At 39.3% G+C, this 27,437-nt stretch overlaps 1 protein-coding gene across 4 annotated transcripts in view; it reads left to right on the top strand.

Moving 5' to 3' along the window:
- Positions 1-27,437, top strand: part of zbbx (zinc finger, B-box domain containing) — a 56,295-nt gene that overhangs the window by 7,543 nt on the left and 21,315 nt on the right. For 3 of the 4 annotated variants that reach the window (XR_012599076.1, XR_012599077.1, XM_074678777.1), the window contains exons 4-11: positions 2,516-2,609; positions 3,695-3,746; positions 5,732-5,847; positions 9,364-9,459; positions 17,005-17,235; positions 19,576-19,795; positions 21,723-21,882; positions 26,208-26,302. Coding sequence is in view for 1 of the 4 variants with exons in the window: in XM_074678777.1 (XP_074534878.1) it covers positions 2,516-2,609; positions 3,695-3,746; positions 5,732-5,847; positions 9,364-9,459; positions 17,005-17,235; positions 19,576-19,795; positions 21,723-21,882; positions 26,208-26,302 (1,064 nt within the window). In the remaining 3 variants the exon portion in view is untranslated. The remainder of the gene's footprint in view (positions 1-2,515; positions 2,610-3,694; positions 3,747-5,731; positions 5,848-9,363; positions 9,460-17,004; positions 17,236-19,575; positions 19,796-21,722; positions 21,883-26,207; positions 26,303-27,437) is intronic. The other variant, XR_012599078.1, reaches the window with a different exon arrangement.

Here is a 27,437-nt window from a genome sequence, read left to right as displayed (position 1 = left end):
TTGTTTTGGCTTTGCTAATAATTGGCTACAATGAGTGTTTTGATTGGTCAGGTGTGTACTTGTTGCTTTCGAAACCTTGGAAAAATCGATTCTGGTCTGAAAAAATTAAAGCCGCGATTTCGCTCAGCCAAAGAGCTTTGCTGGTGTGAAGGCTTGCATTGAAAAACAATAGGTTAAAAAAAAAAAATAACGTGCGAAATATTGGCGGAAAAAATACACGTCTGATGTGCAAAGGGCTTTAAGCAGACACTCTACAAACTGCAGATTGTAACACTTTTGCAATGCCTCATACTTTTAATCTGGAGGTTGATTGAGTGAGTGTTATGAGTTTTATATAAAACATAACCCCTATTTTTGTTTATAGTTTTGAAATGATGGTTGACATCTACAATTGTAAATACTCTTAGATTTTGGAAGGCATTTTGGACTAGCCTATCAGTGTTTTGCAACCCTGTGAAGTGGATAACACAAAAAAAAAAAAAAAAAAAAAAAAAAAACACACACACACACACACACGAAAAAGGAAAAAGTCTTGCATTGAATTGTCTATGTCTGTTTGCCTTTGCTTAACTAACATTTCCATACAGTCAAGTTTGTGCATGTCATTCCAGATCAAATGTTGAATGTGCTGGACTAAAACAAACAAAATCACTATTACACACTCTCTCTCTCACACACACACACACACACACACACACACACATTTTAAAAACAAGTTAAATTTGTTACAAAACTTTGTCTCTGCTGATTAAACTTTGCGGTTCGACGAGGTCTGCTAAGGTCTGCTCTCACTGTGATGCAGTAGGTGTAGATAGAAGGCTTGTTGTGTGACTGTGTGTTCGTTAGAAAGAGAGACACTGAAGGTGGGAATATGCCCCTGTCTGTGTTTTTCTAAAAACAACTTTAAGCCGTTATTATTTTGAAGTGCATGTTTACTCTCGACTCTGTGAGTGGGTGTAATTGAGTGTGATTCTGTGTTGATTAGATAATGAGATCTTTGCAAAGCCAAAGTGCACAAACAGATACACACTAACTCTTTACCTCCAGGTTGACTGTCCTGAGGGGACACCCTGTCATCCTGCACTGACAGTGGTGTGCCTCAACTGTCTCCCGTAGCGACAGTCCAGTTGCCAAGGTGATGTCGCCAGGGTGATTACCTGACGCCCACCCTCAGTGTCAGCACAGCACAGCCACAGTATCAGGGGTGTTGGCAACTCTTGCCAGCACACACACACACACACACACACACACACACACACACACACACACACACACACACACACACACACACACACACACACACAAACACAAACAGACTCTGATTTCCTGTGCCTTGACAGGCTGCCAACTCAATCCAAAATAAACTTCTTTCAAAGACAGCCAGACATCACAATAGCATAAATAGCATAAATAATTCAGCAACATGAGCATGAATAACTTGGAACTAAATGAGGATCCTTCTCCATTTCTTTACTTTCTGAAACTGACAGAAGTGTCCTGAATGAATGTGTGTGCTTGTGCATTGAAGCATGTGCACATTTGCAAAAAATGCTTTTGTATTTGCACTTGCATCTTTGTCTTTATGTATTTGTTATGAGTCAGTCTGATTCCTGGACCTTTTTTTGTAATACTTTATTTTGAAACACTCAGTTGACCTTTATGGTCTACATTTGGGTGAACATTGGTCATTTAGTCTGAGACTAATTTATGTAATTTAGATCCTTATAAGTGCTTTTTCTTGAGCCTCCTCAGCATCTTAGAGACCATGTTGTAGTAAATTAAACACACTTCACTGAAGGAATCTTATGGATTTAGTCGAGGGGCTTAGGATTTAGCAACAAAGTGGTGCTACACCTATTTTCATGCTGATAGTTTTTTTTTTTTCTCCTGACATCAATTCTTATTCCTCTAGTCAAAGCGTGGCACTATTATTTAAACTGCTTTAGTCTCCTCGGGTTCTTTGGCGGATTAAACGCATTAATGCTGAGTTGTGTCAAATATACTCTACCATACTTTCAGACAAATTGTAATTACAGGGCAATTGTAGGTGTTTGCTTTTGATTTTTCTTAATCAGTCTTATACCCTTTACAGAAGTTTTTTTAATACTGTTTTATAAATTTGGGTATGGCAACATGACAATAGTGTGTTTTATGGAAAGGTATAACAAAGCCATCAAATGTACACATCTTCTATAATGAGAACAACACCTCCTCTTTCTATTTCAGTGTGTGTTCAAATGCCAGGGTTGAATGTAGTCGTTAGGAAGAAAAGTCTAATATGCAATTTTCATTAAAAGTAAGACACACAAGTAAGCACATTCTCAGATTTCAGTGTTTACATTGTGATATTTTTTTGTCAAGTAAGATAAGATAAGATAAGATAAGACATACTTTATTAATCCCCGGAGGGAAATTCAAGTAAGCTATATCAATTCCTCAGGTTTTTTTATTCACTGAAACATTACTGAGTTATGATTACCAAACACTTATGTTTGTTTTTTCTTCATCATTTCAGGAATTCTGCAGGTTTTAGGTGGAAGTCTGGACAGTGCAAATCTTTCAACAACAAAAACTATGCCATTAAGAGCAAGGACAACAGACTCGAAAAGGTACAAGTTTCTATACTCGCAAGTGTTTATGTTGTGCTTACACCTTCACATTCATAAATTTAATGGATTTATATGCAATGATTTATTAGTTACTTTAAACATACAAATTCTGAAGTCCTTTACCTTAAATCCTGAGAAGCTTTACCTATGAATGTCTGCAACCTTATGGTACCTGTATGACATGCGTGCAACATGTGCTTTGATACACATCTGTCTAATATTTTGACTGCTTTTCCTGATTGGGGTTGTGAGGCTCTGGAGCCAATCCAATGGTTATGGACATGCTGTGAACTCCTCTCCAGTTAATTACAGGGCTGACACATAGACACAGACAATGCTCATACTTACACTGGTGAAAGTTTAGAGTTACCAGACATGCACAAAGAAAGTGTGCCCGTCTGGATGTTCATAGCAAGAACTTTCTTGCTAACCACTGCAGTACTGTCCAGCCCCAAACACATAAATACTCTAAACTGACTTTCACTCTGTCAGCACTTTGGGCAAAGGAGAGTTTTTACCTCTTGTTCCTTGATAAAAGAAACGTGTGTGGTGAGTGGGAAGGGGAGAATCCCTACTGTCTGAGATTCATCTAGATAAAATGTTACTCCTTTATAAGGTTTGGACTGCCTGAGAGTATAAAAGAACAACCCACATTAATGATTGAATTCTGAAAGTTTCAGTTCAAGCAAAGGCCAGCTCCAGCTGTTAAATAAGCCCTGAAAAGATGGTGGTGAGATAAGTATGAATAAAGAGCTTATTTGGAAATTCAGTAATTTGATACATTTAGTGAGATTAAGTTGTCTTTAAGTCACTTGTCAACTTGAGACCACTCCATAGATTTAATAAAGACATGATTGCAAATACTGGGACGAATGAGAAAGATTATGACAAATATCTGCATCAAATCAACATGCTTTGTCAACTGTTCAAGAAAAGTTTGAACAAAGAGCTTGAAGACACTCATGTATCATTATTTACTCATAAAAAATGATTTAAATAATAAAAACAAAGCATAAAAGAGTGTGGACCCTGGGAGCCAACTAAATCTGTCACTGCTGACTTGTCAATCTTGTTCTGTCCAACAGCTGTCAGCAGGCAAGGTGAAGATGCGAGTACTGAAGGATGAACCACTGACAGGTGAGATGTTAACAGAAACTGTTTGACTTTACACACATTTGCATTGCACATTTGTCTGTTCTCTGCTACATTCTCCTGCTCCTATAAGTTTTCTACCTTCCATATTGAGGTGAGTTTCCAAGAGCAGCATCAAAACAGCGCCATGGTACCTAGATCAGTGTCTTGTTCGTATTTACTTCAGTACTCGCCATCACAGGAGCCAGACAGTGGAGTCGTCTTGTTAAAGATTGATTGGTGTAACCAGTAGCCAACCAGAATAATTTATGTTTTAAACACACATGAGGAAAGTGTTGGGCAGTATGAAAAAAAAAATGATGTCACAGTTTTTTTGTTCCTAAGGGGTTGTTGCCGTGTTTCATGGTATTTCTCTTATGTGGTGTCGTACCATGAATATTCATTTCAAACAGTGGCTTTCTCATTAATTATGCACACAGGTGATTAGCGCAGGACAGGCTGCACCACGTTCTCGCTTCACTCACGGTTGCAAACATTGTTATGTTGCAATTTGACAAAAGCATCCAGAGTATAGGGTGCCAGCTGTGGCTCTGCTAAACAGCTGGAAGGGGCAAAGGTGCGCTGAGAATTAGAAAAACTGGTGGAGAATAAAGAAAAAAGTGTGCAGTGATGCACACGGAGAACATGTGCCCATGGGACCAAGGTCTTTTTCCATGAATGCAAGCAGGGCAGGAGGGGGCAAAAACAATTGTGGAGGCATTTGCATACTTTGCACACATTTCTTAGTTTAGCTCTGCACCTTGGGTGTGTGTGTGTGTGTGTGTGTGTGTGTGTGTGTGTGTGTGTGTGTGTGTGTGTGTGTGTGTGTACGTGGGGGTGTGTGTGTGCGTGGGGGTGGTGTTGTATATTCACAGAGAAGGTGCTGGGAGATGTGTCTTGTGGTGGTTTTCCCAGCTCACTGTCTGCTATATGGAATGTGCTTGTCTGTGCATATAAACGCGCATGTGTTTGTGTTTGTGTGAGCGCTTTGGGGCGGAGCTTCACCATGCATGAGAGAGCACAAGGAGAAATGTACAAATGACATCCTGTCATGTAAATTGGATAAATAACATAAAGCTATTTAGTCTGTTAAATTTAAAAAAAGGAAGGTATACACCTGCAAGGCTTATTTGAATCATTCTGGTGTGATAATAAGAACTCAAGTATTTTTATGCCATTTGTTGAGGCAAACTCAAAGTCCACCACCTGGGGGAAATGAGAGTGCGGTCACACTGGCCATCCAAACCATGCCGTGCCTAAGCACGATTGCACCCCTGCAGCGCTGTTCCCCAGCTGGAGAGTACGGCCAGTGGTCACACTACCCCAATATGAACCAGACTTTAGCGGGTATCAGACGCGCACAGCCCACCTCCGTCATCGTGAAGCGTCTGTTTACATGAAGTGCGAGCTCATCAGAGTCAGCACAATGAGACACAGAGAGCACTGCTACAACTTTAGAGACTTTTGGACTTATATTAAGTCATTTTCGCCCGACACAGCCCTCTAACACCCCCGCTTTGTTTAAAATGATTGTCGAGAGATGCGCTAGCGGTGATTATACGTAATGGATTGCACGTGCTGTCTGCGTGCTTGTGCTCGTGCATGAAGTAAACCGTGCCGAAGCCCACCTCTTCGAAGCGTGCCGAAGCACAGAAGGGAACCGTGCTTGAGCACGGCACAGTTGCGGTCACACTGGCCATTCCGAACGTGCTTTACGGCTGAAGTGTGCTTAGGCACGGCATGATTGGCCAGTGTGACCGCGTCCTAAGGGTTTAAAGGGTTACGTCTGAGGATTTCAAAATGTGCTGATATGGGGTACATGCACAAAGGCAAGGGTTGATAAGTATCCATATTGTTGAAACCAAGTTAGTGTTGATGTTCCCAGCAAATTATTGAACATCTGATTTTGTACATTTTCTCCTGTGTCTTTTTTCAGCTCCCTGGTAAGTAAAATCTAAAATTCTTTAACAATAATGTCCCTCTCTGATCAGTGACACCTCAGCCACCACTTCCATTACAACCCCCAACCGTCGGTCTGCACTCTACAAGAAAAAACAGACTGAGAGGAAGAAGCTGCGGACAGTGTGAAGTAAAGCCTGCTGGACTGGTGTGTACTCACACAAACACACAGGAGACAAATACGGCTTGCTGTTTTGTAACTCCAGTAATGTATAGTACAAGATAAAAAGAACAGGATCAAAGGAAGAAACAAATTTGCCTTAATGGAGGTCCTTGGTTTCTTTGGTCCAATAACATCTAGTTTTGCTGTGTCTTTGGAGGCTGAACTTATTTTTGTTAATTCATTCTGGTGTTAAGGAACTGAGATGATGTGCCAATTATTTGGCTGCTTAGTGGGCAAGTAGACCAAAATTCCTTTTGACAGCACTGCACTGACTTGCAAATTTTAGTATTTATAAGAGAGCTGACTGTCGCTTTGCAGCCTGCAAAAAGTTGTCTTGAACGCAGAAAAGTAATATCAAAAGCAGTCTTCTCTCATTTGATTCCAAATCAGATGCAAGTCTATGCAAGACACATCTTTATGACAGTGGGTGATGGTGCGTACTGGGAAAAGGTGTCTGTTTCCCTAAAATATGGTACCAAAACCTGTGTAGATTTTCCACATTCACCCTGTAAGCCAAAGACCTTTTATTTAACCTGTCATTAAGAGTCATTCTTTATTTTATGGGTTTTGCACCACTGCTTCCTCTCTTTGTTATCCTGATGCCATATCTTTCACCCCCTTAAGGAACATTTTCTTCCAACTCTTGACTCTCTTTACCCCATCTTTATTTGCCTGCATATTAGCCTGTTTCTGTTTGTCTTTCTTCACTCTCTCCATCACATTTACCCATCTTTTCTTTGCTTTCCCCCTTCTCACTGTGTCTCTGCTGTTTTATCTGTTGGTCTTTCTTGGTGTTTGTGTTTGCACTGATAACAGTTTAGCCGGATCCGTTCATCGATACTCCAGACCTCTGAGGGCACCATTGTTTATTCTTTCACGTTTTTTCATCCGCTACTGCTCAGGACGAGGGGCTGTGGCGTGGCTTGCAACTGTATGTGTGAACACGAGGAAGCAACAGAATGAGAGAGGAAGCGTAGTGTGTGCATAGCGTGTGTGTTAGTATGGATAAATAATGCACAGAGCAAAGTGAGCTGAGTAATGCATGCTTCATGACCAGTCACTCCTTTATTCATGCCTGCTAGATCCTTAACTATTCATGTGTAATTCTGTGTCTGACCATGAAACCAGCTGCTCATAGTTTCAATAACGGAGGAAGAGAGAAAGAGAGCTTGAGCAGGAGCAATGAGAGATGGATTGATAAAGAAATGAAGGAGTGGGAGGAGTTGAACCGACTGAACTGGCAGTCATCATTTTTCTGCCCCTTTTGTTGTGGGATAAGTTATTTCAAGTGCAGCACGCACACTCTCTGAAATGGTATGTGGCACTTTGCTTCATAGTGCGTTTGATGATAATGGTGTTGAATTGTCCAATGAAGCGCCCAGTTCCCCCAGTGCCCCATAGTGATGAGCTTGATGACAATGCAGTAGTCTGGGCAAGCACACAAGATAACGTACACATGAACAGCGCACACCACACGGCACATCACACAGCACATCTCACACACACACACATTTCAGATAGTCTTTGTGCCCTATAATGACAGCAATAATGGGAAGCGTTATGACTGTCTGTGCTTTTCAGTGTAGAACTGCTCTTAAACACGTAATTTTGTACATGCACACACACATGCACATACACAACTGGGCTTTTTTTAAACACTGACTCACAAATACGGGCTTAAGCTATCTAACTTGCATGTGCACACGCATACACACTGCATGCTTAGCCTTGCGCTGTATTCCAGAGTCATCCAGGCAAAAAAAAGGGGGCCATTTCCTCCTGTGTAGCACAGGAGAGTGCAGTGATGTGCCACTTGCAGCCTGATAGGGATGCCTAGTCCCTAGGGAGTGACTGTAATTTATCCTCAGGCCTGAGAGAGGAAATGAGGCCTTACTTTATGGGACAATTAAAGGGGAATGTCATCGACATAGACTTATGTGTGTTCACAAACACATACACACACTAAAACATGTCAGAGAGAAAAAAAGGAAGAAATAAATCAAGAAACTTTACCAGTGCAGATATTAAAACAAGGGATGTGGTTTATGAGTAAGAAAAAAAGAATTTAGTCAGATGGTCAACTCAAAGGGCCTCTCAGGACTTCACATGTCATATAGAAGCAGTGTCACCTTTATTTGCCTGTTAGCGCCAAAATCGGTTTATGTTGTCAAAATGTTATTTTTTAGTATCCATGGTTGGGTTGTGACTTTCAGTGAGAACATGAATACATTTGCAGCATGTCTACTAGAAGTCCCTATGACCACACTAGACCTGCTGGCAAATTTTAGTTTCTAGGAGCAAGATCTGCCCCTTTTCAGAAAAAAACGATTGCTTCTGTTCTCTAAACTATAAAAAAGAATGAGTTTTCAAAGTTTGCTTGATCTGACGCTCCAAACTATAGTGTTATGTAACTATAAATGAATAAATCACCTCGTCTTGCCTTGAAAAAAGATAAGTACTGTTAAAAAGAAGATCTGTTCTCCATTGATTAGCTTCCCAACAAAAGTCTTGACCAGAGTAACCTCCTTTAGACAGTGGATGATTCTGTTCAGAGGAAACAGAGCTTTGATACAGAAAAGGCACAACTGATTCCCAACAGCCCTCACGGTCCCTTTAATGGTTTGAAATTTAACAACAACAACAACAACAAAAACAATTAAAAAAGAGGGCAAATGCCAAGCAATGGATTTATTACAGTGATTACAGTGCAAAACTTGAACCTGGCATGAGACTGAGAATGACGCCAGAGTCCATAATGCAAAAAAATGACAACACAACAAAAACAGAACAAACATATCAAGAGGACCAAATAAATGACGTTTGTTTCTTTACTGTTTGTTTTTCCCTAAAATCAAAAAGCCTTCTTCCCCTCAAACTTCCTCTTCACTTCTCATTGGCTCTCTTCACTCCTGTCCTCGCCCGAATACTCAGCCCAAACCAGCGTAGTCCTAGCTCCCCAACCTGCTGATGCAAGGACTTTTCTTCGGCTAATAAGAGCAGATTCTCACAGATAGATATGATAATGACCTCCCTTAAGATGCATCCGCTCACACACTGACATGCACAACACACACACATCAAGTCCGATGCATACATACGACACAAGCCTTCTCTAGCTTGTTCTCTCTCCTACTAACCAAGCACAGGAGCTGGCACAGACATGCATGTGCCCACACATAAGAACACACACACACATACCCTGCAGTGAATCCTTTTTAATCATCCTTCCTGTCAAAGTCTGTTTGGCAAGGTTAAGGTTAGGGAAAGGGAAAAGATACCAGACCTGCTGTTTAAATCTTTAACAAACATTAGCTTCTTATCGTTAGTGTAGGTACTTTCACACACCTGCATGCAAATACACAAATTACTCTCTCACACACACATAACTCTTTGCACACCAAAGTAAAAACACATTGACACTGATCTATACAAGCCACCCTTTTCATGTATTGGCATACAAAGGCACGCACACCCATCTGACTCTCTTCCTGTGTATCATAGATGTGTGCTGAATGCACAGAGGACTACTGCATCAGCTGCTTTACCAAATTCCACCAGAAGGGGGCACTGAAGCTCCACAGGATCATCCCCATCCAGGTGAGCATTGTCCCATGTGCATCAAATCAGTTTCCTTTCCTGTGTGTGTGCCTGTGTGTGCCACTCTTTCTAGTTTTCTCTGTCTCTGTTTCTCTTTCACAGATACTTTAAATAATAGCCGTCCTGATCCTCATTCTCTTTCTGCTATACTCATTCTTTTCTTTGTAGTTCTTGCACCCATGACTACAAAATCTGCATACCACAATGCCTTGTCATTCACCGTATTCCTGTCTCTGTATCCGGTCCTACTTTGTGCCTGCCATGTTAAAAAAAACACATGAATACACCTGCTGGAAGAAGCAGCTTCACTGTATGTGTGTTGTGTCAATATTACAGGTTTGCTCAGTCCTGAAAGCAAAAACAAAGTGGATGTTCCTCATTAGCGAATGCCTTACTTACAAAAGCTTTTTTCTCCTCTTTTTTTGCCACTCTGTCACACTTGCAAGTTCTCAGATTAAATTGTGCTTACACTGAAACAGAGCACATTAAGCAGGGCTCAGGCAGTAGTCAACCCAACAACAACCTTTAGTCATTCATAACAAAAAGACATATAGGGCAGCAGGTCATGTGCAGAGAGTTTGATTGAGCTCACACATTCCTGTTAGATCCACAGAATTGTACACATAAAAAAAACAAAATATCTTTATTTTTTTCTGTTTTGCAAAATTCCACAATGAACAATTGTGCTGTAAGTTTAGATATTTGTTTATACATTCTATTGAGGAAAAAAGTCTAAAGTTTTCCAAAACCAAGTGACACAGTAAGTCCAAGACTCTCTGTAACTTGGAGTTCTTGTTACTCTTGTGTCATTTTTCTGTTCATGTACTGAGGGCATCTCGTCAGTATTTTCCCTCAGTGTTTCCAGTGTAGCTTCACACATGTATTCATATAGTGTTTGTGTTATTGAAGTGTGTGCTGGTTAGTATGTTTTTTGAGTCTCTTGGCTGATCTGTCTTTTCTTAACTGGTAAAACAAACAAACAAACAAAAAATCCTGCACTTAATGGCAGCACCTTGCGCCAAATAACTTGTAGCACTTTGTCACACTAAGTAAGGTATTCCCTTCTGTCAAAATTCTTGATTGTGTTGTACATTGCTTTGGACAAAAGCATCTGCTAATTGAAACTGTAGAACTGTGAACTGTAGGCAGTGCTTTTTTTTTTTTTACCAGGATATGTGTAATTTTTTCAACTTATCAGTTTCTTTTTTTCCTTGGCTGCTGTTATTTTTTATCAAAATTACTGAGAAATCCTCTACATAAGGTTGGGATGAGTACTGCCAAGATCCTCAGGATACAATACACATCATGATACTTGGGTCACGATGCGATAATATCATGATATCACAATGCTGTGATATATCGCAATATTCTACACAGTAACTATTTGATTAAAAACAAGTGCTCTATTTTATTGTGTTTGAAATAATGAAAGTCAGATGCAGTGTTTCATACATACACTTCACTTGAAAACATAAACTGCATCAAGTTTGTCACTTAGACTACTGTGACATGCAACTAAAAAAAATTACTGGGTGAAAGACATGATCAGTCCGTAAAACTAAAAGTCACTTGGCGTTACCATTGTTACTCATTTAAAATCTAATATTGCACAAAACATGATTATGATTATTATTTTATCAGTTTACTAAACTGTAAAATTAATCTAAAAATTATTTTAAACTAACTGACCCAAGAATAGAGAGAAAACATTGATGTTTACTGCATCAGAAGCCACATCATCAAGTTTAGGAATAAAATCTTTTTTGAGAATATATTTCCATACAATTTATGGGCAACAATCAGTGGTTTAGCTCTTTGATGCCATCCGCCGCAGTGGAGGGGCAGACATATTGTAATTCCAACTCATCTAAAATAGTATTTTTTAATTGTAACAAAAATATTGTTATTAAGAGTTGAAATATCAATGTTTGTCACAGTTTAAAGTACTGTACTATATTCAATATACCAATATTTTTTCACACCTCTAACATAAGGATGTGCCCTTGGTTTGTTTAAATGTGTATGACTGTATCCATATGCATAATGTATGTATACACACAGTAAGTTGATTTTTTATTCCAGCATTTCAGTTCAAAAAGTAAACAGGCTGTGTCCATATGCACACTGTGCTATATAATATGCACATAGTTTGTAATAAATGAATTTCACTTTTTTTAATTGAACAACTGGGAAAAACATACTTTCTCATGGTATTCTAATGTATAGAGACACATCTGTTCATCATATGATTGCTTTACGATTTGAGCTCTAGAACTTCATTACGAGTGGATCTGTGCACATGACATGCCATGGTAAAGGAAACTAACCATCAAAACAATTTTATACTGCTAGTCATGTTTCACCTTTCACACCTCATTACAAACAGATGCATAGACTGCTAAAGTGTATGTGTATTTGTTAATTTGACCCACATTGGAAGCAACTTGGGGTGCAGAGTCTTGTTCAAAGACCCTTCTGATCCCTATCTGCGGAAAGCCTTGACCTTCTAACAGAGGGACAACTGACAGCTGCTCCTGTTGTCATGTCACGTAACAACACATTGTCATTATCTTGTTTCGACATCACATTTATTCATATACTTCTCATGTCATTTTTATTGTGACATCATGTCATCGCCGCATCAGTTCAGCCACATCTTGCTGTTTTAGTGTCTCATTGTTATTGTCTTGTCTCGTCATGTTATTGTCTTCTTGTGTGATTGTTGACCCCAAGTTCTTTATATTGGTAGCCCCTGAATGAAAACAGGATAATCTGTTGGTCTCAGTTCAACCATTTATTGGTCACATGTAAAAATCAGCGCTGATCTCTCTCTTGACAGAAGCTCACCTCCCTCGACCTCCGGCAGAAAGAACACACACATAGAGTATATTTCACACTTATCTTCTGGGCTGAAAAAACAATGCCCCTGACAAAGAGTTGGTCTTCTACGCAACTGTCTGCTACTGTTATATCATGTGTTTTTGTGCGGATTTTCTCAGACTTGTATCTAGGAAGAAGAAAGACAAAGGGAGGGGGATGGGTAGAAGGGTGACGAGGATGAACCAGGCTGTCGATCTCTTTATCAGCAGAATGACCTTGCCTTTGCACAGTGGACACACTTACGCTCAAACTTGTGAAACAAACTATCTGGACTCAGCACCTTGTGAAGCAACCTGTGAACTCAGTGACATTACACAAAAACCTATAGTATACAAAAATGAGATACATCTGAAAAATGGAACATTATTATCTAGTCGTATTTTGTCTTGTCATGCCATTGACTCATCATGTTATTGTCATGTCATGTCAAGTCACATCATGTCATGTCACATCATGTCATGTCACGTCATTTCATGTCATGTCATGTCACATTATGTCATGTCACATCATGTCATGTCACATCATGTCATGTCACGTCATTTCATGTCATGTCACATTTTCTCACGAAACTGTCCTGACCTTTGCAAAAACAATTTAAGGTCAAATTTGCTTGTTTTTACTCTCATTAGTAGCAAGCAGGGTCTGAATTCACTGACTCAATAAAAGTGAGGAATAAATGAATTTTTTCAAAATACATTTTCATAATGTTTTATTGAGTCATCTACCAAATAAGTTCATTACTGTAACACATTTTCAAATGATAACTGATTACGTATGAAAGGTTGACTTTATTTTTTTTTCATGTGTGTTCTACTAATAGTTCAAAATAGCCACATAGTGTAAACATTCAGATCATTGTTTATTGGTACAATAATTTTAGTTATTATGTTCATTACTGTAACAAAATTGCATGTTTTATACTATTTTTTTCCTATAGTGTAAATTTTACAAATAAATAAAAAATGTCAATTTTCTAATCATAAAAGACTTGACAAATAGTTCCTGTGCAAACATAAGATTTGATGTTACTACCCATTCCCATCCAAGTATTTACATATACAACAAGTGTTACGGTAATAAAAAGTTGTTATCTCAAAACATTGGGGACCCCCTTGAACTCTCTCAGCGGCCCCTGGGGGTTCCCGGACGCCACTTTAGAATCACTGCCCTTGAAAACCGACCATAAAATTTGGAGCCCTACATATATACATATACAATAAATTACTGTAACACTTCATTTCATTACTGTAACAGCCTTGTGTATGTTACGGTAATGAATGCAGTGTTGCGGTAATGACTGGCAGTCCCATGTTGCTCGCAATAATTAGCATAGCTAGCATGACTCAGCAGAAATATTTTCACTAACAGTTTGGCTCTATAAAAGTTACTTTTCCACTGAATATGAAATAATTATCTTCAAAACTATTTTAAATATACCCTGTTATGGTAATGAACAGTAGCGAACCAAGGGGTGTATATAATCACAATCTTTAACATATCTACTGGAAGAAATTGAAAGATGATCTTAAATGGTAGACATTTTGCAACTTCTTCTCCATACAATGCATCATGGGACAATAAATCTTTATTTATTAGAATGCAGGGATTTTAATGGAGCCAAATATCTCAGTTATGGAAATGAATTGTTCATGCTGTGGACACGTGTATAATAATTAATGTAAAAATAATTACTCACAAATAGTTTGCCCATAATGGTAACATTGCTAGTTAAAGGGTATAATCCCAACTATTTTTTGTATTTATATGCATATTAAATTATGGAGATGAGTTATGGTAATTATGGGTTTAAGGTAAAAAATAAAAGTACCGACATGTTACAGTAATGAACTTTTAGGTTGAAATGTTGTCATAAAATATAGAATAATCAATTAAATGCAAAGACAACAGTAGTCCTACAATTAGTACATACCATCCTTTGATATATAATACAAAAGTAAGATTGTTTTAGTAGTTTAGCCTATCAAATCCTTACAGACATGACAAATTGCAATTTCGTGAGAATCACATGGTGGTTTGTGCAGCCTTGACTGTTTTTGTCTTTGCTGGCTCCTCTGTATTGTTTTCAGCTTATTCAACAACTTGTTATGCAAATGTTTATGTGTTATCTAACCATTAGTCAGGCCACCTGACAGTTGTGTTATTTGATTACCTTTAAGGTTTCTCGGTATCTCTCCATCTCTGTTTGTCTACTAACCTCAGTTAAACAGTGAGGCATAGGTAAAAGCTCGGTTACAGTTTAAAGACATGCATGCACATATACAATCCCCACCATGTATGGTGGCAATGCATAAGGACCGAGGATTATACTCATGCAGCTGACGCACACATCTCCCTGTCTTTGCTAATCCTGTTTCATTTGCCTTGGAAAGAATAAGGGAAAGAGGAAGCCATATGGGTTAGAGAGACAAAAAGAATATTAATTTCATCAGTACATTGTGTTGGGGATTTTGCCAACACCACATCCTAGTATTTCATTAACACACACACACACACACACACACACACACACACACACACACACACACACACACACACACACACACACACACACACACACACACACACACACACACACACACACACAGAGTGCTGTGCTCATTGAAGTGTTGTGGGATATTTCTTACCTGAGTTGAGTATCAGGTGGGTGCTGTGTGCTATATTAAACTAATTCATCATTTCTTTTGCTATACAGCATTTATACAAATTGCAAATGGTAGTCCTAATTGAGCTATTGTGAATGCTTTTTAAGCATTGGATTGTCTCTTGTTGCAAACCAAGTCCATCTCTTTCTGGCACTGATCGCTTTTAAAGCACAGAATGGGCATCTGCTTTATTGGCATCACCAGTACTGTCTTGTATAAAAGTCGGGCTGCATGAATTAAAAAAGCTCTGGCCAAAGTAGCATTACAGCTTTTAAAAAGTATTGTGCATAATAAAAGAGCTCCTACCTCTGAATACAAGTGGCATTTGGATAAATCTCGCAGGATTGTAGGAAATGAGGAAGTGATTTTCCAATTTTAGGGTGTTAAGATTAGGAAAGGATTGTTACCAGGCTTGCCAGTTTTCTAGAGGAGGAGAGAGATTTCATTATTGCTCTCCATGACCATGGTCAAGTTTCCTTGCAGGAGGTACTGAGTGAACTAATTCAGAACTTTAAGTGACTGTCACTGAGTGAGCTGTGCTCTCCTTTCTTCACTGATAAGCCCAGCAAAGTTTTAGACTGAGAACAAGTCCCCATCTTTGTCATTTGGGCCCAGACAAATCCATTGATCTAGAATGACATCACCGTCTTTTGCAATTGCTCAAGACTTAGACAGAATCTACCTAAGGCAAGAGAAGGGAGCTTCTACAGAGGAAACCTCAGACAAAGAAAACTATTCCTTATCTTAGGAGGAAAAGAGTATTTTATGATAAATTTATTAGATAGTTGGATTCATAACATATTCTAAAGGAGCCATAAACCAAACAATCAAGGTTGTGACTTTGTCCCCAATCTCCAAATCTTATGGCCTTCAAGTGGCTACTTTGATGTGTTTCATAGCAAAACATTTTTTAAAAGTTTGTCAAACTTCTCAGTGCGCAGACAAAATTGTTTGAGCCTTGAAGGAAGTAAGTTGTACCCTTCTATTTCTAGGAACATCGAGTAAAACCACCTTTCAGATGGAACCTCCGATACAAGTGTAAAATGGAAGCTGAATGATGTCATTGTGAGAATTGTCTATTGCAAGTGTGTCTTGATTCAATTTACATAAAACAAAGGTGACAACATCTGATTTTTGACATTGTTAAGATATTCAAGGTGATATTGGTGATCTTGGTAAGAGCACTTAAGCTGATGAGGTCTTACCTTCTCGATGAGGCTCATGGCGCCTGTCTATAGTAGTCTCAGATCATTGCCTTCATGTTTAACTGAAATGCACCCAGTTTGGGTTGCTGTGGGCATAGCTTGCCCAAGAGCAACATTGCTGCCAGCTGTAATAGTTGAACAGAAATGGTGAAAAATGCTGAAGGGATCTGTGCCTGTTGTATTACAGTCATAGCCTTGAATTTTAATCAGGGTGTTTCTTGGAAATAATAACAATATGTGAAAAAATAACCTTGAGTATTTCTTAAGGGTGTTGTGAGGAGAAATTTTTTGATCTCCAAGTCTTTGTTTCCCTCTGCTAAGCCTTCTGAAGTATGAGTTTGTAGGTAGGGGTGTCCCTTGATGCTTTGCTAGAGGGTCCTTTTGTGTTGCTGGAGGGTCCTTACTTACTGTTTTCTGCAGAAATTTGTAGGGATTCAGTCTCTTAAAAAATGAAACTATTTGGAGTGCACAGGGCTAAGAATGACTGAATTTAATGATGATTAAGAAAAGGGGACAGAGAATGAGAGTTCTAAAACTTGATCTTGGGTTAGCAAACTAAGAGAAACTCCATTTCTGTGTAACTCGTATATTATCATATTTACAGCTAGTGTAGCAAAAGTTTGGTACCACAGATACAAGTGTACTATGAAAATGACCACACGATAGCCTTTTGTCTCAATACAATGTAAGGCAAAAGTACAGATTGGTCCATAACTGTAAGGTTCATTTAAAGAGTTCATGCTATTTTACCTTAATTTTCCTCGTCTAATTACTCATTTTATGGTTTTCTTTTACAGACAGATCTGCGGACCCATGTGAGCACTCCAGATGTTGTCAGCTGTTTTCAGAAACACATGAACCCTGACTGCTGTCCTGGTGCTGGTACAAGTCCAGCTGCCAGTCACAAAAGCAGAACCAAGCCAGATAACACTTTAACACCTAATGCATCACTCACACAAAGAGATCAGAGCCCAAGAGACGGAGTAGAGGCTGGAGCAAAACCTGTGCAATTGTATAATCAAAATCAGGTAGGTTAATCCTTACTATTATATTTAGTCCCATATGAGGCACAGGCTTGTGAGAACAGCACCAAAAATGGCTTATCCTCAGAGACACACTGACAGTTTTTATGTAGCGTCATTGGTATTCTAACACAGTCTACAACTATCTTGTAAAAATAGGCTTGAATTATTTTAATGGTTATTGATACACATATGATCTCCCTCCAGTGATGTGATGTCTCTTGCTGCTGTAATCCAGCAGGGATATGTCAAACAAGCCAGTGCTTTGTGTGTGAGAGAGCTTTAAGGACTCCAAACTAACCCTAATTGATACCGTATCCACAGGCTACATCTACAGGCAGGCATGTGAGCTGTGTATTTTTGGACCAAAAATGCCCCCCAACAGACTAAGTCTGGCAAAACTGTGAGATTGACGTTTGAGGCTCTGAACACCACAGAGCTCAGTCGACCAATAGTCATTTCAAACAGCTGTGGTGACAAGGTACAGAGGAAATTAGTATGCTGTCTTTATCAGATGGTGTTTCATGTTTAGACTTCACACACTGTTAAGAAACAAAGTAACACCAAAAGCTTCTGCAATGGCAACTGGCCATGTAAACATGAGAGATAATATTTTACCATTGTTTTTTAAGTATAGACAGACTTGAATGTGAAACTTTAAAGATCCTCCATGCAGCTTCCTCTATCTAAAATTGGGCTCAGATGGCAACTAATTAACTACTAGACTTAATCAATAAGACTGGATGTCCATGTGAGGACTGCACTGGTTGCCAAAGTTTAACAGTGAGAAGTGAGATATGGCCTTTTCCTTGAAGAAAACATTTCAATGGATTTATTTTGTAGTCATGGCTGACTCTGGAACTGGACTGGCAACTCAACTGGAGCTGTTTGTGTTAATGCACATTACAACCCATATACAGCAGTTATACTGCAGTGGTCTATTAAAACTTAAAATAAGATAAAAGAAGAGAAGAGAAGAGAAGAGAAGAGAAGAGAAGAGAAGAGAAGAGAAGAGAAGAGGAGAGGAGAGGAGAGGAGAGGAGAGGAGAGGAGAGGAGAGGAGAGGAGAGAAGAGAAGAGAAGAGAAGAGAAGAGAAGAGAAGAGAAGAGAAGAGAAGAGAAGAAAATGCTTTATTGTCTGATTACTTGCGAATTTGTTTTGCAACAACTCAGTATCACTCACATTTAAAAACAGCATCATTAAACAAAACAAAACAAAACAAAAAAATCTTAATCAAATATTAAGAATGTCCAACTCGAGAGTCTATTGATAAAATAAAGAATGAGATCGTGTTTTTTTCTGCTTGGTGCTGGTGGGACAAAATGAGGATTCCCCAACGTTATGGTCATATCTTAGAGCACTGGGCTGTGATTCGGACTTCACAGATGGACACTATACTCTGGTGCAAACTAAGTTAACAAAGTTTGTTTGTCACCATGTTTCAAACAGTTGCGCTATGTAAATGTAAATAAATGCATTACCGCGTCGCTTTGCAGCCTGCAAAAAGTTGTCTTGAACAAAGAAAAGAAGTATTGAAAAAGATCTGCTCTCCTTGCATTTGCTTCCAAAACATTGCAAAACCTGGCAAGAGTAATGTCCTCCTGACTGTGGGTGATGGTAATCATGGAAAATGGTGTCTTTACCACCAGAAAAACTCATGAGATTTCAGTCAAAGGTGTCACTGCAAACAACATTTTAAGCACAGTGTCCAGAGAGTCCTCAATAGTTTCTTTATTCTAAAGGATCATTGCAAATATTGCAGAAATGGTTAGAAAAACAGACTAATATTGATTAGCATAGAAAACAACACAAAACAAAAACATCAGTATGAGCCACAAAAACTTGGGCTCCTCAAACCATTTGACATTCTATATTTATGATGTGGGATCAAACTGCAAAGACTTTATTGACTTTTTTTCTCAGATTCACCTTGACCAAGCTACTTTTTAGAGGTCTAATATGAAGATAGATCTGTTACCTTATCACTTTTTAATGCTGTATCAGGAAAGACTTAGCCAAGGTCAGTGCTACTTTCAAGACATGTTTCTCTTTGTCCTGCCCTGCACAATGAAGAATTGTATTCCTGTAGCCTTGAAAATCTCATTAACTTTCTATTTCATTATTTTGTAGTCAGCAACAATGATTTTTTTGTAATTAAAAGGTTGCACAAAGACATAATAATTAGATTTCTTTGTTATTTTATCAGAAAATAAGATATCTTTGGCCAATGTTTAAACTTGAATGAACAATGTGCTTACTACATGTGCAACAGGGGAAGCTTTCAGCCATTCATCATATTGTTCATGTGTATAACTAACTTATGTCAGCTGTTTGTTTTATTGCAGGTTTTGTTGGCAAACCATGAAGAGAAAAAGGAAACAATGAAAGAGAGGCCGGAAAATAACCACATGGAGGAATGTGCTGACTCTCTTCTTAGAGGGGTGTACAATGAAGAGGAGTCTGCAAGATCTTTCCAGGAAGCTCTCAAGCAGTGGAGAGAGGAAAAGAGTGACGTTGCAGGAAAAACCAGGACTGGGGAGGCAATGTGGATACCTGTGCCACCAGGTGAACAGCATGTTTGCATGCACTCAGAATCAAAAGCTGTGTTTACTGTCCTGTCGAAATGCATTCCCTGACATGTACCCCCCCACCCCAAATGTATCTATGTGTTGAAACAATGTAGACCACCAGCCCTGTAGTTGGTCCTCTGAGTGGACTCATGCTGTTCGCAACATTTACAGAACTGCTGCACAGTTCATCTTCTCTTCTCGTGGACATATCAACGCATGAGTATGTAGTGCTCACAGCTGTGTCTGTAGGCTCAAAATGGAAGTTTAAACAGAACTAGATTACAAATGGCAGTCTATCAAGCAGATACTTTCCTTCAGCTGGAGGAAGCAGGTCCAAACTGTGTTTGTACAAGCCTTAAGAGGCCTGTTAAATGCCTTGCCTTGCCTTGCCTTAAATAAAAGTATAGATGCAGTTTTCACCTGTGGCTTTGATGATAATGATGAGGTCAGAGGCCCCCTCTTATCAAAACCTACAAAATGTCCTTGCCCTCACACCATCCCTATTTTCTGTTCAAAGAAACAGGATTAGTGAACATCACACCTGTGAAATCTAGTGCCATGCAATGCAAGAGCTTTGATGAGTTATTGCATTTGATTGCACAGATTTTCATAGTTTGTCTACAACTTGTATCTTATTCTATGTTGTCCTTCAATTTTCCTCCCAAAACACTTTGCTGTGGGTTAGAGAATCAAGGACAGTCATAGAACTGAAGCTTAAGACTTTTTTCTGTTAAGGTAAAACGGTTTGCTGTTGATGGAGTTAACTAAGTGCATACACTCTTAATAATGAACCACAAAAAGGCCAAACTTCATGCAGTTTACTCTTGTTTTGTGTCTGATAATGGAGATGGCTGTGGATCATCTCTCATATAAATGATGAAATAGAGTGGGGACACTTTTTGCCAGATATGACACAAAGATCATAGCACAGCCTACATTCTGGAGTGAGCCAGCTATCAGCCTAACAGCAGGTACCTTCAAACTGTGCCAGTTAATGCTGTTAGGTGAGTCAATGTTTTCACCTTTATCCACTTCATTATTCAGTCTTTCTTTACTTTTCTCAATTTTTACCTTCTCCACAGCTTTCCTGCTTCCTATTCCCTTGTCTCTTCTCAGATCTGTTGGGGCCTTATAGAAACTGCTTACCACTGCAAGAGGAGCGTAATCCATGGCTGTTGCATATTGAGATAATTAGAGAAGTGTTAGGGGTGGCCCTACCCCACACCACAGCACTAATCGCCACGGCTGTTTGAATCCATATGTGTACAAGCTCCACTGCGTCAGGCAATTTTTATACCCTTTCACACGCATACGCATGTGTGTGTGTTTGTTCAGGTTTATATGGGTGTATATTATTAGCACTATTATTACAGGTTGTGTGTGTGTCTTGGTGTTTGTGCTTTTTATTAGGCCTCCTATTTTCTCTGCTTTACTGCTCGGACAGACTCTGCCTCTCTCTCCCTTCACTCCGCTCTGCAAATTGCTGCCAGCCCCTCCAGCCCTAATTATTTCTGTCAGGCCAATGGCACCCAGGCCCAATTTAAAGCTGCCACTGTGGACTGCCAAAGTGTCTGGAGTACAATCATACCATTTCTCTTTCTTACCCCCATCTTTCCTTTTCTCTCATACACTTACTATGTTTCTTTTATTTTGTGTACATCTCTTTCTTATTCCCAGGGGGCTCTGTCCTGTCTGTTTTTGTTTTGGCACTTTTGGTATTGTGACAAGGTGTTTTCTCACTTCTTGAGGGGAGGTGTTTTGAGGAAGGTGTCGAGGAACTGGCAAATGATGTTTTCCTGCTTCTGTTCTACCTTTGTATGACTTCTTTCTTCCCTTTTGGTTAACTTTTCCCTCCTCATTCTTTCCTTGACGTAACTTTTTTTTAATGTTTGTCATTTCTCCCCTCTCCCATATTTCCCCAGTATCAGTGTCAGCCACAGCAACCCAGACTGACCTCGCTGCTGACAGAGGAACTGAAGGACGAGAAAGAGGAGAGGGAGCAGCAAGCGTACCTGTCAGGGTGGAGTTCACAAAGAACGGACTCACCTACTTAGACAGACTGCTACTCAAGAAGCATCGAAGGTATATGTGCAGGCAACAGCAGACTGACACCACATGTACAGTATATTCCAAAGCATGTAGCGGGTTCTGTAACAGGGGTCACATAAAAGGCCCAGCAAAAGACTGTGGATCTTAAAACCAAACTTCATACATTAGCCACACGCAAAGTTTCTAACATTGTGAATAAAAAGGGAAACTAAAGTCTGTTTTTATGACTTTGAATGATCAGATGTTTATATATGACATGAATATAAGACAGTTATTTTTTAGGAGCAAGAGTTTTGAATGAGCCTGGAATACTGAATTCCAAAAGTGGCTTGATTGTAAGAAATTTACAATTTCCAAGTTGATGCAAATGTGATTCTAAAACAACTCACATGCAATCTCATGCAATAGCTGCTGTGAGATTTGTGAAAAAATCGTCCTGCAGATTGAAGCACTTTCCGCTATAGGTCTTTGGAAATGTTGACAATCCATAATTGAGTATCTATTAACAAATATTGGACTTCTTCTGCCAAAAAAAATGCAAAATTTGTTTTCCCACTGAGTCACATTTCCCACAGCTACATCATGCATATAACTGACGGTATTAATTAACAACAGATCATGAAGGCAGGAACATGTTGAGTAGGCAAATGAAAATAATCTTTCTTTTATGAATTTGTTGCGACAAGTGAACTGAATTGAAAAATTTGTCTCACAATAACCTCCCTGGTAGCTGAATGTTTTATGTGACCTTGTTTGTTCCACGTGAATGAAAGTTTGAAAACAAAATTTGTGTTTGAGGAAGTTATTAACAATTAATATAACTTTTAACATCTGAAGTGGGAAGCTGGTTAATTTTTTTTGAATGTACAAGGTTTTTTTTTTTGTTTGCTTCTGTAACTAACTTGCTTCCGAAATACACCAGCTACGTCTGCAGTGCAACTCTGTTGCGCTGTGTTTTGACTGCCTTTGTCAACTTACACTGGCTGCGTGTTCAGTCCAACAAGCTGCATGACAGACAGCTGAAGTCATGAGCTGAGGAGTTCCCACGCCTCCCACCCTATTGATAAGTCTGTCTTCATTTGTGTTGGGCTAGAAAACCCCAAACCTGTAGACTCCTGGTCTGGCTCTGCTCGTTGTGTTAGGTCACAACTTCCTGTCTCTACACTGAATTTATGTATCACAGCTCTGGGTCCGTCAAAAATATTGCGGCTGCATATTACCTGCAACATGACGGACCAGCCACACAGATGTACCGCAACATAATGGATCAAGTAAAAGTTGCCACATTGACTTGAATGAAACCTATATGATCCGTTTGCTGTAACGAAACAGAGACGCACTGCAGACGCATCTGGTGTATTTTAGCTGTAACTGTTCAAGTGCGTAAGAGGGCAACAGTTTAGCTAAGTCGGTACAGGGGAAACCTCAAACATAATATAGACACTTCATTTTTTTGCACAATTTCTCTGCACCTTGCTGCACGCAGTCTTTGCTCTTTCTTGCCCATGTTTCCTGATGTTTTTCATTCTCTTATTTGCACAAACGATAAAAAAACACTGCAATATTTCTGAGGTGCATGAGAGTTTTGTTTACTTTTTTTTCTATTTTTTTTAATTATTGTTTTATATGAGAATACAATTAAAATGGTAGAACTAATATAAAATATACATTAAACTGACAACTTAGCCCACCTTAGATATATATCAAAAAATAATACATAAATAAACAATATCAAATTATACATGTAGTAACAGTTCAAGCTAACATTAAGAGACAAGCACATTCAGTTGTCACTTAGCAACAGTCACTGAGTTTACCATTTGTACATGTATGGTAACGTCACTTACCTGTTCAAAACCTCATGTTAACACAGGTTTTCACACCTGTCACACCTTCTGATCTTGTCACCTTCTCACTTGCTTCTCAAAAGTCAGTCTACATATGCCAACAGTGTACAATGCAGGGTCTCAGCACTTGTAGTGGAGCAGACTGCCTGAGGGTCTGGCTTCAGCAGGTCCCATTATTACATCCCTTTATTTAAGCAGATCCTTACGGGCTGAGGAGCCCACCGGAGAGCAGGAGCAGAGGAGAGCAGAGAGCAGTTTTGGGCCTGCTGACTGCCTAGGCTGGAATGCACTAAGTCCCCAGCTGTAGCAGCCTTTAACTGTGGAATAGACTAGAAAGCCAATCTAGAGTGCAATAAGCCTGCAGCGGTTATGGTGGCAGAGCTTAATGGAGAGACAGAGAGACTAGCTGGCAGAAAGAAAGAGTGGGAGGCTGAATTTTAACAAGCTTCTATAATAATGGGAAAGAGAGAGAGGGAAGGAAGGAGTGTGGAGGCGAGAGTTTTAAAGAATTTGCTAAAAGTGCTCAGCTATATTAGAGTCATAAACTCTATCACCTTGTTAGATTTGTGGGTGGCCTGCAGGTTACAGAAAGCAAGCTTGTGACTAGGGGGGGCATCAATCTGATTTCCGGAGCTTGCAGCCTGGATAGGGTAACTGAATGCACGCCCTTCCATCAACTGCTATAGTCAAAGTATCTGTGATCAAAGCAGTGAACCCTGAAATAAAAATCTGCACAGGCATAGAGCTGATATCAGAGCTGGCTCCTCTGTGCATCTTGAAGACCTGCCTTGACTGAGCCTGACTCATCCTGACAAAATGAAATCAAAGCTGGCCTGATATGACATTAGCTAGTTATTGCTTATTAAATTAAACAGACGTTGGGTTTATTTATGATAATTCAAGCTTAGGTCAGCTGCAGGGCATATACTTAATTTGGGCACAGACAAAGACTTTTTGTTTTAAAGAAAAGCAGAATATTTTTTTTTTTCATTAAAATACACCTTAATGCAGTGCCTACTAGTCTTAAACAAACAAACAAACAAATAGCAGTGTAAAATATCCAGTAAGCAATCATAGGCTCATTTTACAATTTAGACAAAGTGATATTGTTACTCTGTTTTCATTAACGTTATATAAAAGAAAGAGGGTTACTAATTATTGGTTTTGAAAAAGAGAGGAACACTAATTTACATTATTTCTAAACCCTTATTTTCCCCTGGCTTCTCTCTGAGACAGTTTTGTCTTAACATTAACTGCCAATGTTGTGGCCATTAGATCATTTATTAGGCCACAGCCACAGAGTCACTTTAACCAATTGTTTCCGCTTTTGGCACAGAAATAGAATCTAAAGGATTGGGATAATGGTTTAAATAAAGCAAATTCGGCACAAATGCCAAGTTGATTTAGTGAACCTACCATCTTCAGGGCAAATATAGCAGCAATGATGGTCAATTCAAAGGGCCCTTTTTTTCTGAAATCACTCTGGCTTTCACCCTATATGTTTAACAGGGGGCATTAGAGAAGGATTATTCCATTTGCCTTACATCTGTAATTACAGATTAACCCTGATAAACAATTGCCATTTAAAAAGAATAAATAAAAATGAAAAAGTAATAGGCAAGTCTGACATTATCTCTGTCTCATTTACTTCTGTAATTACTCTGTCATTCATCAAGGACTTCAGGGTAACTCTACGAATGTGTTACAAGATGCATCAGTTACCTTTATGAGAACGCTTTCCTGTGCTTAGTTTTTCCATTATGTTTCAACCGCGTTAAATTAGTTGAAGGTCTCCTAATTTTTTTGCTAAATCTTCTAAATTTTCCATAAACCAGTGTTGTATATGTTCATTTTTTTCAGTAAATACAATAGGCATGCACTAAACGTACAAACTGAAGACCCCAGAGGATAAGAAGAGCAACATACTTCAATATTGCTGGGCTCTGGCAAAGCTTAAATGCAAACAGCCTAAGGCTAGCAAGGCTCCTGCATGTAAAGTAATATATGGAAGGAAAAAAATGACAAATGGATACAGCAAATGGATAAGAAAAGGGGAAGGTAGGGACAGGATTAAATATAACTCTCTGAGTACATTAAACAGACAGAGGGAAGATAAACACTGCTGGGTTTGAGGGTATGAACTAAGTAAGAGGAAAAGATATAAACTGTAAGTTACTTCCCCAGTCACCCCTCATGGGTTGCCTGAAGCTTCTCATAAAGTCTTTCTTACTGGCCTTGCACTTTGACCGGCTCACACTGGCAAGAAGGGAACGGAGATTAGGTGTAAAGACACAGTAATGTGCTCTTTAGGTAACAATTTGCCTTGAACACAGCAAAAAATAATGCATTCATCATACTTTTTGAAAAAGTTCATCTTTCCTCTCAGTGGAGCAGTCAAAGAAGTGAAAGTTAGGGATATGGACGCGAAAAGTTTGTTGGTTTTATTAATTAATCATTCATTTTTTTGCCTCTGTTTTATTTATTTCCATATTGTTTTGTTTTTATTTCCAGAACACCAATTGAAACTTGTTGTCCATCACTGCCCTCTGGATCAGATTCATTCCCTAAAACAAACACTGAAGAGGAGCCTACAAACAGCCTTACAGGTAATGAACATTCATGGGAGATTAATCTATACACAACCTAGTTTAAAAGATGCTGTCTGTGTGTGCTTATTCATGTATAGATAACAATGAAGTTTAAAATCCCATCTGTCCCAATTGACCGAGATGTTAGTGTATGCCCGTCCATCCCGAAGGGTGCGACAGGTTATTACCACCTGTGATTGTGGGGCTACAGCGATGTTAGGTGTCTGAATGGTTGCAGTCTGCCAAGGTAAGGGATGGGGTTGCAAGAGGGGAGCTCAGGGTAGCCCTGTAGTCCGGATCCGTGCCTGGAGCTCATCAGTCAGGGTAAAGTCCTGGCTGTCTGGCCTCCAGCCGAGGCTGTCAGGAAATGGGGTAGACCATGGTTATCTTTCCCCCTCCTAAACCTCTGGACCCCGGGGCTGTCAACTGCCTCTCATAACATCAATCAAGATTCGCTCCAAACTCGCCCTTGTTAGGAACCACTAGTCCTTGCTTTTGCTCTCTCCCCCTTAGCTGTCCATCACAAATAGTTGCTGCTTTAGAACATTTCAAGGTTAGAATGAATCCCTGAGCTCCCCTGTAAAAACACTAATGTGACACAGTAAATTAGTTATTTGATTGCAACTTCTTACTGCCTGGAGTGTCTGTAAAGAACTAAAAGGCATATTATAATTTCAAAATAACTTTTAAAGCACTCTGCTGTGCCAGCTTTAATAAACCAGTGATGACTTAACAACAGGCCAAAAAGCAGCACAACACTGCTTGAAACTGAAAGTCCTGCAATCTTCATACAAAAGATTTGCACTTTTCCCCACTCCTTGCTCTCCTTGCCCCAGCACCTTTGATAACGCCTGCCATTCAACCGTGTCTGCACTTTTGAAAACCTTGTTTCAAACACACAAAACACTCTCTTTGCATTCACACTTCAAACAAGCTTTTAGCTATCAGTTTGACCTACAACCACAGATTGGTTTGGAAAAGGTCTTGATTGCATATCACATACCTTTGGCTTAAATTCTCGTCTACTGCTAGAAACACAAAAAGACAACTGAAGGTTCATCTATAACCTCTACATACACCCTAATGGATAGGAAGCTATTATGAACCTATCTGTCTTGTTCACATTTTGATCTGTATGAGGGTGAAGGCTAAA

This window comes from Halichoeres trimaculatus, unplaced genomic scaffold, assembly GCF_033239565.1.
Source record: "Halichoeres trimaculatus isolate MK-OKI-2021-1 unplaced genomic scaffold, fHalTri1.1 fHalTri1_scaffold_9, whole genome shotgun sequence".
Classification (NCBI taxonomy): domain Eukaryota; kingdom Metazoa; phylum Chordata; class Actinopteri; order Labriformes; family Labridae; genus Halichoeres; species Halichoeres trimaculatus.
The sequence above is the reverse complement of the archived record's forward strand: the minus strand, read 5'-3'. Positions and strand labels throughout refer to the sequence as shown.